Here is a 16,775-nt window from a genome sequence, read left to right on the forward strand (position 1 = left end):
TTTGCCAAGTTAATAGGTTAAATGAGCCAAAAAGTTAAAATATAAATAAATTGGTACTGGCTCCAAATTAAGGGGACAAATTGATCTTTAAACCTTGTATGAACTATAAGGAAAATGAGAAGTCTTGTTTCAGTCATCTTTGCTTTGCTTTGCTGAAAGCGCTCTTGATGCAGTTGAATGATATTGCTGGTTGGAGGAGAATGTGGGAAATATGGGGTCACTAGTATCCATTTCCAAGTTTGAAGAGTCTAAAACTTTGATTTTCTATTAATGCTGGCCTATCTACCATGTAAGATTGATATAATTTCTGTCAACTTTTTGGGATTCCAGGGTAGATGGAAGCTTTAATTAGAAAAAGTTGCTCTCTGTAATGGTGCTTTTCATGAACTGTGCTTGCCTGGTTACATAGAACATCTATTTAGACCATTCAACTAGGTGGGGCAATGGCTTAGTTAATGCCATTGCCACCTTAAGTTGGGGAAAACCACTTTTCAGATTTAGAATTTTTTTTTCTTTTTAATTCCTTACAAAAGGATGAATAGAAAAAAGAAAAAAAAAAGTGTTTTAAAATAAATTAAATAGCTTACCATTAAATTGAGACTTATATCTGTTTAAAGGATCATAATTGAGAAGGTAAAATGCTAAGAGTTTCAATCCAAGAGTTTAAGCTTATTGGCAATTAAGAGCCAGCAACAGTCCTTTTTTCTTAAAGAAAAAAACATGGGGAAAGGTGCATATTGTATTTTGTTGAGGTTTTATTATTTTCAATAATTTTTTAATTTTTAAATAATTTAAAATAATTTCTTTTTCTTTCCTCATCAGCATTTTTTTAAAAAGAATATTAGAAATACTCATATTTTATTTTATTTTTATCAAATTTATAATATTTCTTTTATTTTTTTCATTTTGAGTATGTTAAAATATTAAAATACTGTTTGCAATTTATTTTTTTAATTTCTGATTTTGATTGATCTTTAATTTTTTAAAATTATTTTTATATAAAACAACTAAAAAATAGTTACGTCGTAAATTTAAAAAAAATTAAAAAAATAAATATTGCTTAAGAAAAATTATATAGTAAAAATGATATTTTTATAACTTTTAAAGTATTTCGCAACAAGGTGCGCATTTCAATACGGTTATTCTAATAAAAAATTTAATTGTATATAATAAAATTGAAATTAAATTATAAAATTCCAAGAGTTTTAAAAATAGATTTTGCCGATCTTGTTTTCCACATTTCTTAAATAAAATGAAATAAGTCCTTACTAAAGGCAGAAATAAAAAAAATACAATAGTTGGATGTAACAGAATTGAAAGGTCAGAAATAAACAAATCTCAAAAAGTACAAGGACCTAAAAAAAATGTGAAAAATACCATCAAAAACATTATTATTTCAATATTAAATTTAGAAACTATATTTGAAAGTCCAAAAGTAGTGAACCCAATTTTTTATATAATTTGTATAAACAAACTATGCTACTTACTCCCTAATGTTTTTATTATCACAATAATGTCCAAATCTGACTTGGAGACATACAAATGGAAATTCTTTGAAAGCAAAATATAATAATAATGATGGGTTGTTGTACCATCTATTTTTCTTTAATATTATAAATACTATTATTTTTCTTTGTCCTATACGGCTTTAAGTGAGAACTATATAGTATGTACTCTTTCTTTAAGAGGAGAATCAATATATTTTATTTATACTATATAGTTTATTGCAATTAAGTCATATATTCTTAACATATATTATATAGTTTATGTACTCGTACGTTTTGTGTCTCCATAACATGTGCAAAAACGAGTACATAATGGGTTCAAGCTTTATGTTAATATGATTTTGGTATAAAGGATGTGCTATAAAGATTAATTATATTTATATTAAGTGTTTCTATACATGAACTGAATAATTTCGATTAAGGCTGAGCAAAAAGTCGGGTCATTTAAAAGCAAATTAAACAAAAAAAGAGAGTTTAAATTTTTTCAAAATTTTAATTGAATCGAGGGAGTAAACTGAATTGGGACCAATAATTTTTATCTGAAACTTCTATTTATTTTTATTTTTAGATTCTCGGATTTAATAATATTTTTTATATCTTAAATATATTTATCTTTAAAAATATACTCTTATTTAAGTAAAAAAATAAAATAATATTCTTATAAAAATAATTTAATAATATAAAATATATACTCAAATTTATAATATTATATAAGTACCTTGATATTCGGTTGGTTCAATTTAACCAAATTTTGTTAACAAACTAAATTGAACCGAAATTATTTTAGTATTTTAAAAATCAAAATCTAAACAAAATCGACAAAGAAATCATAAAACGCGAACTTCTCAGATCTCAATTCGCTCGCCCCTAATTTTCAACCTTTGCTCAAATTATATAAACAGAAATCTAAAATGAAAAGCAATTTTAAGTACTCATTTATATGGGCAATGCTTATTATTAAAATAAAGATTTCTCTTGACTTTTTCATATATATTACACTATATAATTAAATAAATAATACGCATAAAATATCGATAAAAAAAATAACAAACAAACAAACATCTTGCCTTAACTAGTAATGAAATTATATATTCAATTCTAACTTCTACTAATTTAATTATTTTTTTATTGTTAATTTGTTAGCAAATTGGTACCACTAATCTACTTCTCATACATAATTACCATTTTGTTTTAAGGTATAAAGCCAAGGAAATAGTCATTATCTTAAATCTGTAGCACAAAAACCTTGAATGATGAATAGTGACCACTTGCTATTACTTCTCCAAGTTGCTTCCTGTGACTAATTCAATACTTAGGATTAGGTGATAGATTAGAGCCATGTGAATCTGCTTTTTGTGTAAAAAGATATTATTAATGACAGCCATCCATATATTGTTACTTGTTAGTGGATAAACATTCTCCCACTATTAAATTTTATATATATATATATATATATATACACGGGTTTAAATATATATTTAATCAGTTTAATACTTTAACTTTTGATTTAATTTAACAGATATTAAAATTTTTTTATAATATTTTAATATTTTTTGACATGTATTTTCATTCAATATATCTATATATATTGCATAAAAGTATTTAAATATTTAAAAAATAATAAAATTTAAATATCTGTTAGATTAAATCAAAAGTTAAAATACTAATTAATATAAATTTAGAGACGTAATTATATATTTAGCCTATATATGATATTAAAAAATGGACATCATCATCAAATGATATCAATCCTGTATATGTCATTTGATTTTATCCTTTTGATGGCTAATTTATAGATTTTAATTCAGGAAGATTGTAAATGCTAAATACAGCAGATGATGCAATAGAATGAGATCAATTGTTTTGTGCTCATCCCTTGTTTCCTTTTGCAGCCATTTTTCTCCTTCCTGAATAATACATTAAATTAATCAACCATCGTGTTGGTTGGACACTTTTTTTTTTCATAAACACTTGATTACTAGACGTATAAATAAATAAATATTTTATGTTTGGACATTAAATAAATAATATATATCTATATTACTTGGAAGTAATATTTTAGAAAAGAATAATCATAAAAATAGTGTGTAAATTTATTAAGATTTGATAATTAAATATTTAAATTTTTAAAGATTATAATTTAGTGTGTAAAATTAGAAATTATTAACATTTAAATATATAGAACCGGTAACCTGTATAAAAGAAGCTAGATTATTATAAAAATAATACATGAACTTATTAAAATTTGATAATAAAGTATTTAAATTTTTAAAAGTTATAATTGAGTATGTAAACTTAATAAATATTTATAATTGAGTGTATATAGCAGGTCAATAGCGATTATTGACTTGTAATCTTAAAACACATATTATCAACTTAGTATATTTAAAAAGAATAAAATAATAAATTTTTTTTTAAAGGGGTCTATTTTTAATAGATTAATACACCACTCTCATTACCACTATCATTACACTATTCTCACTATATTTTTATTAATTTTCTAAAAAGATTTTTATCCAACTTCAAGCAATACCTTATTTTCTTCAATCCATCGCTACAAACATCTAAAATAAAATCGGTTATTATTGAGGATGATAATCTTAACTATAATGTTAATTACTAATTCATATTCTTATTATATGTATAGTACTTATTTATATATTTTTATATATGTAATTTATTGTTTACATGAAAGATCTTCTTTCTTCATATAAATATTATTTTTCATTATGAAAATATAATAGAGTTTGATTTGTCTATATTATATTTTTTATCATATATAATAATTAGTTTTCACATACTCAAATATTAATAATTTTTAATTTTATACACTAAATTATATATTTTAAAAGATTAAACACTTGATTATTAAATTTTAATAAGTTAGCACAATATTTTGTAATAACTTGTAACCTATTGTTGACCTGTTGTACACACTCAATCGAGAATATTTACTAGATTTATCCACCAAATTATAACTTTTGAAAATTTAAACACTTAATTATAAATTTTAACAAGTTTAAACATTATTTTTATAATTATCCCACTTTCAAAACACTGCTTGAAAAATATGTAAGAACATAGTAACAATGGCGCAAATGATTATTGGATTTTATATATAGTTTCATTTAATAAAAAAATTAATTCAACTTTTAACCTAGTTACAATTTAATTATCGTGCTAATGAGGAATTGACATATTATATTTCTCTTTTTTATTATTTTTTTCTATTGAATAGAATGATTAAAAGCTAAACAAATCATAACTTTATAAGAAAGAACAAAACTAAATGCAAAAATCAATAATTTTTTACATCATAATCCCTAACCATATATCCATCTAACAAGATTTTCTTTTAGAAGGAAACCTTTTGCAAAGAGACGTATCTTCTTTCTCAAAAGTTGCTGGTTTCAGTCCCTGTTTTCAAATTGTATAAAAATTTCTAAATTATTAGAATGATTCAACTTTGATCTTGTCACCAAAATTCAATAGAAATAGCAAATCATGAGAAGACATAGCAATCAAGGGATGCAAATGGTGAAAGATGCATGCAGCAGCCAACCAATGTTGTTTGGGTCACTACACTATTATGCTTTTTGAAGCTTGCTTGCCTGCATTATTGACATTGCCGGATTGTGGTTCTTGAATTGTTATAAAGAAAACAAATAAAAGAAATCTCTGTGCTTATACAAACACTGACCAATAAAACCTGTTCATTATTAGAATCTCATGCACCAATACTGTTGAAACACAGGCAGCCAAATATTATAGGCATTTTCTGAAGATTACTTTGTTGTTAAAAGTAAAATGGTAATGTTGGAATTAGAATCTAAGTCTGCTCCAATATTGAATAAAGATTAACTAGTCAGAGGGAGTTATTAGAAGTTATTTGTCTAAATAACTACCAAAGATAGTTAATATATATATATATATATATATATATATATATATATATATATATATATATATATATATATATATATTATTTTAGTTTTATAAGATTCATAAAAAAATTAATTAATTAATATTAGTAAAATATTATAATTATTTTGAGCTAAAATAAAATTACCATTCTCTTTTTCTTTTTACAGCGTTAATTGATAAACATATAGTTATATTTTCATAAATTTTTTTTTGTATACAAGAATTTATGTTTTTAACCATTTATTTTAATTACCAGTTTATCAGGTAAAATGTTTAAAATGGGCCTAGGTTTTTAATTATACTAATTAAGTTTATTAGCAATCAAGCACTGAAAAAATAAAAAATATTTCTACAGTATATTTAAAATAAAGCAATAGATTAGAAAAGGGTAAAATTTGATTCTACTGATGTTTGGTATATAATGGTTAAAGATTAAAATCTTAGTTGTACATATGACAAATAAAATGTCTTGTGAATTGCTTGAATTTTAAACACTAATGCAAAATTACATTTCATATCATATTATATAAAAATACGTTAGTTAATCAATTTGTGTCGGACTTATCAATTGGTTATAATTGTCAAAATATTTTATATTTCTAATAAATTTATTGAATTAAAAGAATTGAACATAATAGTTAAAACACAATAAAGTTCAAGATATTATTTTGTAGTTTAATATTTTTACACTTGAGAGATAAAGACATTTTGTATTAAAGAATTACTATGTATTATATATTTTTAATATTTTTTAGAAAAATATTTATATTTTTTTTATTTTTGAATATATTTAACTTAAACTAACACTAAATTATGATTTGATAAGTAATATGACATCTAACAATGTATCATAGATCTTTTAAAAAAAATGTACTATAGAATTCATAAATATATAAAATTTTATATTAAAAAATTACTTTAAAATTTATTTAAAATTAAAGAATATTTAATCGGACGTCAAATTATTAAAAATACTTATTTTATCAAAAGTCTATATTTCTATTAATATTTACAATCTAAAAAATAAAAATAAAATACGATATACATATTAAAAATACTAAAAAAATAAAATATACATTATTCATTTTAATACAAAACATCTATTTATTCCTCCAATGTAGAAGTACTCAAAAAAGTTTTTCTTTTCTGTATTTTATCCTCTCTTTTTTTAAAGCGAACGGATAATTATTTATAATTAATATGAAACTCATGTATATTGTAAAAAATATGGATGGCTAGGATAAGTTTATTAAAGAAAAGAAGATGATCAGTTGCTGATGATGATTGATTATCTACTATCAAATATTAATACTCTTCTAGCTACTTATTCAACAATATTCTTCAATCATATTTCTTTTTTAGAGAGAAGTATTTGGGAAATTTTGATACAAATTGCCCGGTTTACAAGTTCTCCAGAAAAAAGTCAGATCCCAATATCAGAATTTGATCATCTGTCAAAATAAGAATTAAAAAGGTCAAATTTGTTTTTTATTTCACAAGTCTTTTGGACTGTGATTTATGTATTTATAAGTTTGGTATATGTCCTTATTGTAGTGGTTACAAATTATTAAATTTTCACATGGTCCAAAAGTATGAAAAATGAAGAAAAGAGACCCTTATAAAATCAAAGTAATAAAAATAAAAATAAAAAGATTCATGTTATAATTGGAACCACAAGTTCAAGCTGAAGAGCCATTGAACTATTGACCTTATATGAAACCATTAATCTGAATTCAGAGAAAAAAATGGAGATTTACATAAAGAATAGTTGTAACTAAAAGGAAAGTTATAATTATTATTCCTGGATTTAATTTGATGTATGTTTAATTCGGAAAAAATTTTAAGTTAGAGTTTTTTACCTTTTATAATAAATATATTATTATTTAATTGTTCTGAAATTAAAATGAACAAATATAGTATTTATTTTAAAACTAATATTTTTCCTTTTTTTTTTTTTACCAATGTTGTAGTTGATGAAAAATAGATCTTTAATAGTGATAAATAGCTTATTCTTGGTTACTTATGAATTTTTAAAAAGTAGATGTTGAATAAATTAAAAATTTATGCTAATTAATAAAATATTATATAATAAAGTATTAATTTTTATAAAGTCAAAATCTAATAATAAAATAACCAAACTATCAAGTATCTATACTCTTAATCTTAATCCTACTAATACTATAAAACATTATATTATTCTCCCAGAAAAGAATTATATCATATACAAAAAAAATAAAAAAAAATAAAAAGAATAAAGAGAAATCAAAATTTATTCCTAGGGCACCAAATGAACCAATTGCACATCTATCATAATTTTTGGGCTAAGTGAAGTCCCAATCAAGTGTTCAACCATTTACAGAGAAATTCTTTGACTGGTAAAACTGGGCTGCAATTGGTAATTAATTAAACCCAATTAACTTCAGATTAATTGCTAATTAATATCTAATTATGAAAATGACAAAACAGAAGAAGTAATTAAATAAAAGAAAATTCAAAGAAAAGTTCTTTAGAACATTGAATTTGTCTTACTAATGATCCCTTTGCTGTTCTTTTTATGTTTGCACTCCCCCATGCACACGATGCCAAAAGTCAAGATTAGGAATTGCCTTTGAAATTTATTACCATCAAGTATCATGTGATCTATTTAAGTTAATATTTTAATATTGAATAAAATTAAATATCATAAAATTGATTGTTTTCTATAAATATTATTTTGTATTTAATAATATTTAATATAAAAAATTAATAATTAATATCTTTATTCATAAAAAAATAACCGGTCGTGGGCTATACAACAGACATATCTAAAATAGAATTTAGTTTCCAATTATTTACTTGAAAATGTTTTGTGAGCTCAAGAAGAGAACCATATAAGCAACAAAATTATTTAAATTATGATGCATTTATTTAAATGGGTTAAACTGTATAAATAAGACTTTGAAATACTGTGAAGTGTTGAAACACTTTGAATTGAATTTCAGATGGTGTTTTCATGCATCTCTCCATGTATATACATAATTTATTTCTACGAAATTTACAGTTCACAATTTCAATTTTCAAAGTTTATACTCTATGGCAGGTTTTCAAGATGTAATTTTGTAGCCATTTCTTCCAGTGTTCATGTCAAATTAAGTGCCTCCTCCAATGCTAAACAAAAGAAGTTGAATTTTAGGTGGGATTATGGGAATTAATCATATTTGATTATATAATCCATATGATTAATCAAATATCTAGCATAAATTTTATGGGTGGTCACTAATTTTTATATTTTGTAATAAAAATGTATCAAATTTTTAATTTGTAATTAAAAAGTTATTAAATTTTAGTTCTTATAACACCGATAATCTTTTCTGCTAGCATGTAGATTAATTATATGGACGGTCATTAAATTTTATATTTTATAATTAAAAAATATCAAATTATTAATTTATAATTAAATAATCACTAAATTTTAATTTTAATAATATCGTGGGTTATTTGACATATAAACGTTATCGTAAACTCTAAAATTGATTTACTCTCTTCCTCTCTTTTTCTTTTATTCTTAAGCAAAGCCACCCATGCATTCTTATAAATACAGTACAATTAAACAAATATAAAAAAAAAAAGTGTAAAATTTTAAAGTTCAATACTACTGAATGTGGAGTTAGAGCATGTATATTCTTAGAATATTCAGTTTCAAATGTCACATTATCTAAATGTGCTGAAGAAATTTACCATTATCATTAAAACTCAAATTTAATAGTCATTTAATTATTTTATTTTTTATTGTAAACTATAAAATTTAATGACTACCCATCTAATTTACCCTCAATATCTATTTGCAACTTTCAAATTAAAGTTGATTTATAGCCAAGTTGTTAAAGTTGTGACTTTATGTGAGTCGATGAATAATTTTTAATGATCTCTATGTGGCTGTAATTAATACATAACACTATATAAATGTTGGGTCTATTCCATAAAAAGGATGCATGTGGCTATATATGGATGGGCATGGACAAATCTATATAGGCAAAATGCATTTTAAGTTTTTTAATTTTCAGTTTTATTTTATTAAATTTTTTAATTTTTATTTTATTTTATTGAGTTCTTATATTCTTTTATTTTTACTTGTATTAAAAATTTAATAGTTGTTAATCAAAACAAAAACAAAAATACAAGAAATCAATAAAACAAATAAAAATATCATTAGTTGATAATTCACTTTTAATTGATATCAAGATTAAGAAATATAAATTTTCTTGATTAATATTATTAACTTTTATCACCTTCCTTTTAAAATATCCATGTTATATTTTTATTAAAGTTATCATACATTTGAAAGTAAAAAAAAAAAATCAATTACATGTGATGATACCTATATTAATTAATAAAAGGTATTTTTGATAATTATTTATTAAATTAATAATTAAAAATTAAATTAAATTTTAAGACCGACAGAAAAGATATATCAAACTGGAAAGGAGGAAGCAAAAAATACTAAACAGGTCAACCAAAAGGAAAGGCAACATATTCACGAGTTTTCAAAATTTTGAATAAAATTAATTGATTGGGGCCCTGGTTTTATGTTTCCATGGAGGCTAATTAAATGAAACAGATAAAACTAATTCAGTTGCATAATTATTGCACTAGCATTACCCTAAAGTTCTTTTAATATATATATAATTAATTAATTAATTTAGAACATATTTAGTAGAACCTTTACAGGTACCAAAGCACTCTTTTAAGTAAGCATTCTTTTAAGTATTTTAACGCGCTGAACATTCAAAATTTGAATTCGAGAATTTAGTTATTATTAACCCAAATTTACCAAGTGCATAACTCTTCTAGGAAAGGAAATTATTAAGGCTTCAACTTCTAATTTTATGTCTTAAAATGGTAAATTAAAGGTCAAATTTATAATCACTTTTACTGTCAGTAGAAACTCAATCATCAACTCAATGTAAATTATTACAAAGCTTTTATCTAATGATCTACATGAGATTAATAATAATAATAATAATAATAATAATAATAATAATAATATTAAAACAGAAAATTATGACTTTTTCATTGAGAGTTGATTAAAAGAAAAAAAAAAAACTTCTGATGATAATTAAGAACTTATGGAACTTTAAAGTGATATACATATAGTGAGATAGATGTTCAAAGCCGACATGGCTGACCACCGACCCCTCAAGAAACCTAATAAAGAAACTAAGAAAGGAAACAAAAACCTAAGACTTTCTCCAAGTCAAATTCTTCTTATTTCTCTATATTTAACCTCTCCCTTCCCTTCTCTTCTCTTCTCTTCTCTAATCAAGAACCCATCTTCAACTACCATTTCTCTCTCTCTCTCTCTCTCTCTCTCTCTCTCTCTCTTCATAACTATGGGAAATGCTATATCTCCATGTTTTCAGCAAAGTTCAAGATCTTCTGTAAAGCTAATTTTCTTTGAAGGAACAACAAGAATCCTGACAGGAAGACATATAGCAGGAGAGATCATGTTTGAAAATCCTGACAAGATGGTTTGCCATGCAGACTCTTTCTTCATTGGTCATCCTCTTCCTGCTTTAGCCATTGATGATGAACTACTTCCAGGCGAAACCTACTTCATTTTACCTATTGATCGCTTTTCTTGTAATGTTCTAACTGCTGCTTCTCTTTCAGCTTTAACTTGTAGTCCTAGACCAGCACCTATCAATTTTGGTGAGTGTCCTTTTCAATACATAAAGGGTGAAAATGGTAGGGTTTTGATTAAAGTTGTGCCTGGATTTATAACAAGGCTGATAAATAGAGGTAAAGAGGATAGTTCTACTACTAGCCCTAGCAGTAAAAGTTTTCTTTGCAGCACTCCTGAATTGAAGAAGCATTATGATCAGCTTGTTGGGTCTAAAGATCAAACATGGTCACCAAAACTTGAGACCATTTCTGAGTACAAATTTAGATATTCTCCTTGTAGAATTTTAGGGTTGGAGTGGAAACAAAAGGCGTATTGATATATGTATAATTTGTATTTTTTTTCTTCAAATAATTTAAGGTACTTTTAGTTCATAATTTTTACTAAAAAAAGGAGGGGAAGTAGATAAGATGTCAGTTGTTAATTTGTATTATGTTCTTTATCCCTTTAATATGTTCATCAATTTGTACAAAGTTTGATTTTAGTACTCAACTGTTGAGAAATTGCCCATGTTTAATATGAATTCTTGCATTCGTATTGATTTCAGTGTAATTACTTTATTGTATATAATTGTGGATAATTTGGTTTTATCCCACACATGAGAAGAACTTTTCCTTATGTGAATTGAATAAATATGTAGGGCATATTAATTGAAGTAGCACACATAGATTTTTCTTTTAAAGACACAGAAAATACCCTACCAGACATTCTCAGAATGCCACTAGCTGACTGAGTGGTGAGGATTTTGCTCACATTTTGATTATTTTCTTTTTCTCTTTCTTGATCTTTGCATAAAAACCTAAATAAAAATTTGCGAAACTCTACTAACCAGGTTAAAAATTGTATGCAATTTTTACGTCCTTCCCATTTCTGGTCAATTTCCCTTGCCTGGATATGTTCTAAAGCTTGAGGGTCTCTCTTTGTAGGTTCTGTCTATGTCTATCTGTCCATCTTTGTCCCTGTGTATCCTAGTAATTGCTACCTATTTCTTCCCAGATGATCTCATGATCCAGAAGAAATTCTATGCTCATGGCTTTCTATAATAGAAATCGCCACTAAATATTAGCCACTTCAAGAGGGATACTAGGTTAGCTTAAAACCCATGAAAATGTGAACTAATCCATGCATGTAGCATCAAAGTTCAGAAAAATAATCGAATCTGAAATGTTTGGAAATTTAATGTCTGCATGTTGGCTTGAACAAAGGTGACAGGCAATAAACTAGTTATAATATTATTTCTTTGGCTGATTCCACCATAGCTATCTAGTTCTATCTCTTGCTGCAGTAAACTGAAATTAAATTTTATGGGGAGATATGATTAATATGTTAGTGCTAGAGGCAAGAGTTGAAATTATATTATAAGATAAGGGATACATTATTATTATATTTGAAAATAAGAGGTTTTCAATAAAAATCTCAAAACACTAGGGAAGTGTTTGATTGAAATTTTTTAAGTTTATTAATTAAGTTGATTGATAATATTATAAGTGCAACTTAAAAAGTTTCAAGTAAGTTAAAAATCACTTAAAATAATAAGTAAAAATATTTAAATTTTTACTAAATACGCTTAATTAATTAGATTTGTAAAATCTTTTGATAAAGTGACTTTTTCTTAATTTTAATAAATTTTTAAATTTCACAATTAAGTTAAAAACCCTGAACTCTTAAAATCTTATAATTATCCAAGATTACTTGAATTCTTAATTTTTATAATAAAAAACTCTAAACTCTTAAATTTCAGTGACAAATCACCCAAATTAAAGTCAACATTTGTTTAATTCTCTTATATAAATAAAAGCTTATTTAATTTTAGATGTTTATTAGAAATATATGATTGTTTTTTCTAAATATTTTTATTTATGATTTTTATTCTTTTTTATTATTTAAAAAATGTGTTTAATAACTAAAACTTAAAAATTAATTCACAAGATTTACATGTACAATTAAAAAAAAATTAACAATCTTCAGTATGGAACTTTTGATTTTCTTGTAAAGAAATATAGTAATTTTTTTATAACAGGATTTCTAAATAAAATGCTGGATATTTTAATAAAAGAACTAGTTCTTATCATATATGTGAATGGATAGATTATTTAATCCGTAAATATTACATATATAAAATTACAGCTAATATAAAGGATGGCTATTCTATATTGTGTAGCCTACAACTCATTAAATTCTTCATGAATAAAAACATAAACTTTATTATTTGTAAAATTCTAAAAGATTTTATAAAACTACATTTTAATTCTTAATATGAAATTAATTTATAAAATACTAATTAAGGTTGTTACAAACTAAATTTTAAATAATCTTTATACATATATCATTAAAGGGCTGAACAAATAATTTATTCACTTGTATTGTCTGTGACAGCATGTTCTATTCGATACGGGTAGGAGAAGACCCCGACTCAATATTTTTTTTAAAAAATAGAGAAATCAGAACCAAGTCAAGATGATACGGATCAACACTTTCTTCTTGCGTAAAGGAAGAATAATCGATCGCACTTGGCGCAGAACCACCTAGAGGTGACAAAATATTGTCTTATTATATTATTATTTTGTCTCTTTAATATTATTTGTATAATATAAAAAAATATTAATATATCTTATCTCTGATTGTTATCATTTCATCAATAAAATTAAGTATTAAATAAATATAAAACTCTACTATTTAAATCTCCATCAAATTATAACCTTCTCGCAATTATAAAATTTTATTTGATTTTAAATGTATAACTATACGGAGGTTTTACTGTATATAAACAATGAATAGAAGAAGTTCTTGAACTAACTAGATATTATTAATATTAGTAATCATAATTCTAATTTCGTATATCTCAATTATCATTAATGTGTTTTTGTTATCAAGCTTTTTTATTATATTGTACTCTACATGTCTATCTGAAGTTGAAATTAGGATTTATTTAAGAAGTCAGAAATATAATAAATTTTATTTAATTTACAATTTAATTTATTTTTTTAATAAAATAGTTCTATCTAATCTGCTTTCACAAAACAATATTGATTTACATACTGCTTTTCAGAAATAATTTTTAAAATTAAAAAAATATTAATAATAAAATACTGGTTTAGGAAACACAGTCCCAAATGCAGCCTACAATTCTGGTCGATACTCTTAGAAACTTTCAATCCTTATCAATTAAAATGATCAAATTATATGTCCATCTCTCAAGTCTTATCCATTATTACAAATTAATAGTAATTAATATTTAACTGACTAAAACAAAGTTTCAAAAAAAATGACTAAAATAAAATTTCATCTTATAATGATAAGAGGTAAAATGATCACATAATTCACCTGTTTGCAAATGCATCTTTCTATTATTCATTTCTCCAGTATATCAATAAAATACAAAATACAAATTGGGCCAATGATCTATTTCCCTCAATGGCAGATAACCCATTGAATGAATTGGGTAGGCCTATATTTAGAAGAGCCCCCAGCCAGGTAATGAATCAAGTACTTGTAATTCCTATGACTTTGAACTTTATTTTATCAGTGCTAGATAATTCCTTTTAACTCATCTAATGCTAATTATGTGCTTTCTATGTGTTTTCTTTTTCTCATCTGTAAAAAATGAAATCTCTCTTCTGAACCAAGTGCTCCCCTACAAGGCAACCAGTCCTATATCAGATTAATATTTTAGTAATAATAACCATAGTATAACTAGTGATACGACTGGTCAAGGGCTGATTTGGCAGAAATTGGACAGAAATCGGATTGATAAAAATCAAACCAGAACTAGTCGGAACTAGAATCGGGTTTGAATTAGTCTAGAACTTCAAAGAGACTGGTTCAAGATTAGTTCTCTCTCAGCTAGAATCAAAACCGTCGATTTCAATCCTTAAAAAATAATTAATTTATTTTAATTAATTTCTTATTTGAATTGGTTGGAATTAGCCGAAACCAAAACTATGAACTAGAGCTAGCAGGATATAAATCGGCTCAAACTTTGCTTTAGGCGGTTCAAGGCCGATTCCATGTACTACATAAACACCGGTTCACAAGCTGTGGCCAGGTGTAACTAGAGATAATTAGGGTTGCAGAAATGGGGGAGCATCATTTATCCTAAAGCTAGGAAATGAGTATAAACTAAGGGAACTGGGTTATAAAAAGGTTACTAAAAGGACATATGTGCTGTACATAGTTTGGGGGCAAAGATCACCCTAACCCTAAGCCAGTACTATCAACTCTAAAGGGAGGGTCATTGATAAGTCAGTTGATTATAAAATTATAGGGCACAGTTCATATAACTACAAAAAAGAAGAAAAATAAAAGGATGAGTCATTGTAACTTTCTTTTTCTTTTTGTCATTGCATTGTGTGACAACACCTAATTACTAGCTTTGTATCTTTCTGTCTATCTACCTAATAGCTTAGGTTCTTGTTTTGTGAAGAAGATTACTTGGTTCAGAATGTGTATAATTGAGGTCATCCATGCCCCATCAACAGCATACCTAACACATGTACTAGATTCACATCCTTTCATATGAATCTTTCACACTACTCAAAACCCATTTCAATTTAATCTATAGTATATATGGACTGAAAATTATCTATTCAATCCAACCCATAATTATAGATTGGACTATGTGATTTTGTTTTATATACCTTTCACTTTTTAATAGCAACTATTTCTATGAAGAAAAAATAAAAACATATAACTAAGTAAACATATAAGATCTTTTGAGTAGAAAATGATATCTCGAAATAATATTAAGTTACTAACTATGCAATTTACTAGAGTTATCATTAACAAAAATGAAAAAAAAAAAAAAAACACTAAGAGTATCAAAAATATGAGATGTTAAATTACAGCAATTTAAATATTAATTTATATTAATTTTAATGTGGGAAAGATACTAATAAAAGAAATAAGTCAAGGGGTTATAAGCCAATAAATAAAATAGATCTATTATCAATAAGTATTATACATCAACAATTTCTTAAATTTAATATCTTTAAGACACTATCAAGAATAAACAATTACTATTCTTAATTTAAGTAAGTATTAATATTAAAGAAAAATAAACTTAAACTCTAAACCAACCTATCAAGAGTATTAGAAATTAAATTATAATTTGTCTCAAATTCAATTATATACTTGTTTACTTAACACTCGCAAGTATACTGATCTGAAATTATTGTATAAAGAATTATCTTTCTCTTAGAGATTATATTGAGAATAATTACTTATAGTTTTAGCTAGAAAATAAAATAAATGTGATTTAGCAAATAAAATATAAATATATACATTTAAACTAAAATAAAATCAAATAATTAAAGCTTAGAGTTTAATTTTAGTTTCATTATTCCAATCTAATCATGAACACTTTGATTATTAAACACTTTGATTTCAGTTCAAGATAATTATTCTAAAGTACTTAAAGACTCTTTCAACCTCAGTTAAGCATGTTAATATTAAAATTTAACCTACTCTTATAATTAAGAAGTTAATCGAAAATCATTAAATTTGTTAATAATCATTTTTATCTCTCAAAGGCCCACCTACTCTCGCAATTGAGTCATATAATTCTTATGATTTTTAGGCTAGTAAAATTCTCCAACTCTCATTGGTTAATCTAACCATTAACATGTAATCCAGCTGGTCGACGCATAAATTAAACACAATTAATATAATTAACTGAAAATTAAATTAAT

General features: G+C 24.7%; 1 protein-coding gene across 1 annotated transcript; it reads left to right on the forward strand.

Moving 5' to 3' along the window:
- Positions 1-10,711: 10,711 nt before the first annotated feature.
- Positions 10,712-11,611, forward strand: LOC8276795. Its single transcript, XM_002536835.4, has one exon. The coding sequence runs from the start codon at positions 10,799-10,801 to the stop codon at positions 11,405-11,407; it is 609 nt and encodes a 202-aa protein (XP_002536881.1). The 5' UTR covers positions 10,712-10,798; the 3' UTR covers positions 11,408-11,611.
- Positions 11,612-16,775: the final 5,164 nt, after the last annotated feature.

This window comes from Ricinus communis, chromosome 1 (assembly GCF_019578655.1).
Source record: "Ricinus communis isolate WT05 ecotype wild-type chromosome 1, ASM1957865v1, whole genome shotgun sequence".
In the NCBI taxonomy this organism is placed as follows: domain Eukaryota; kingdom Viridiplantae; phylum Streptophyta; class Magnoliopsida; order Malpighiales; family Euphorbiaceae; genus Ricinus; species Ricinus communis.

Coding starts and splice junctions, on each gene's coding strand:
- LOC8276795 (XM_002536835.4), top strand. CDS start 10,799: ATGGGAAATGCTATATCTCCATGTTTTCAGCAAAGTTCAAGATCTTCT.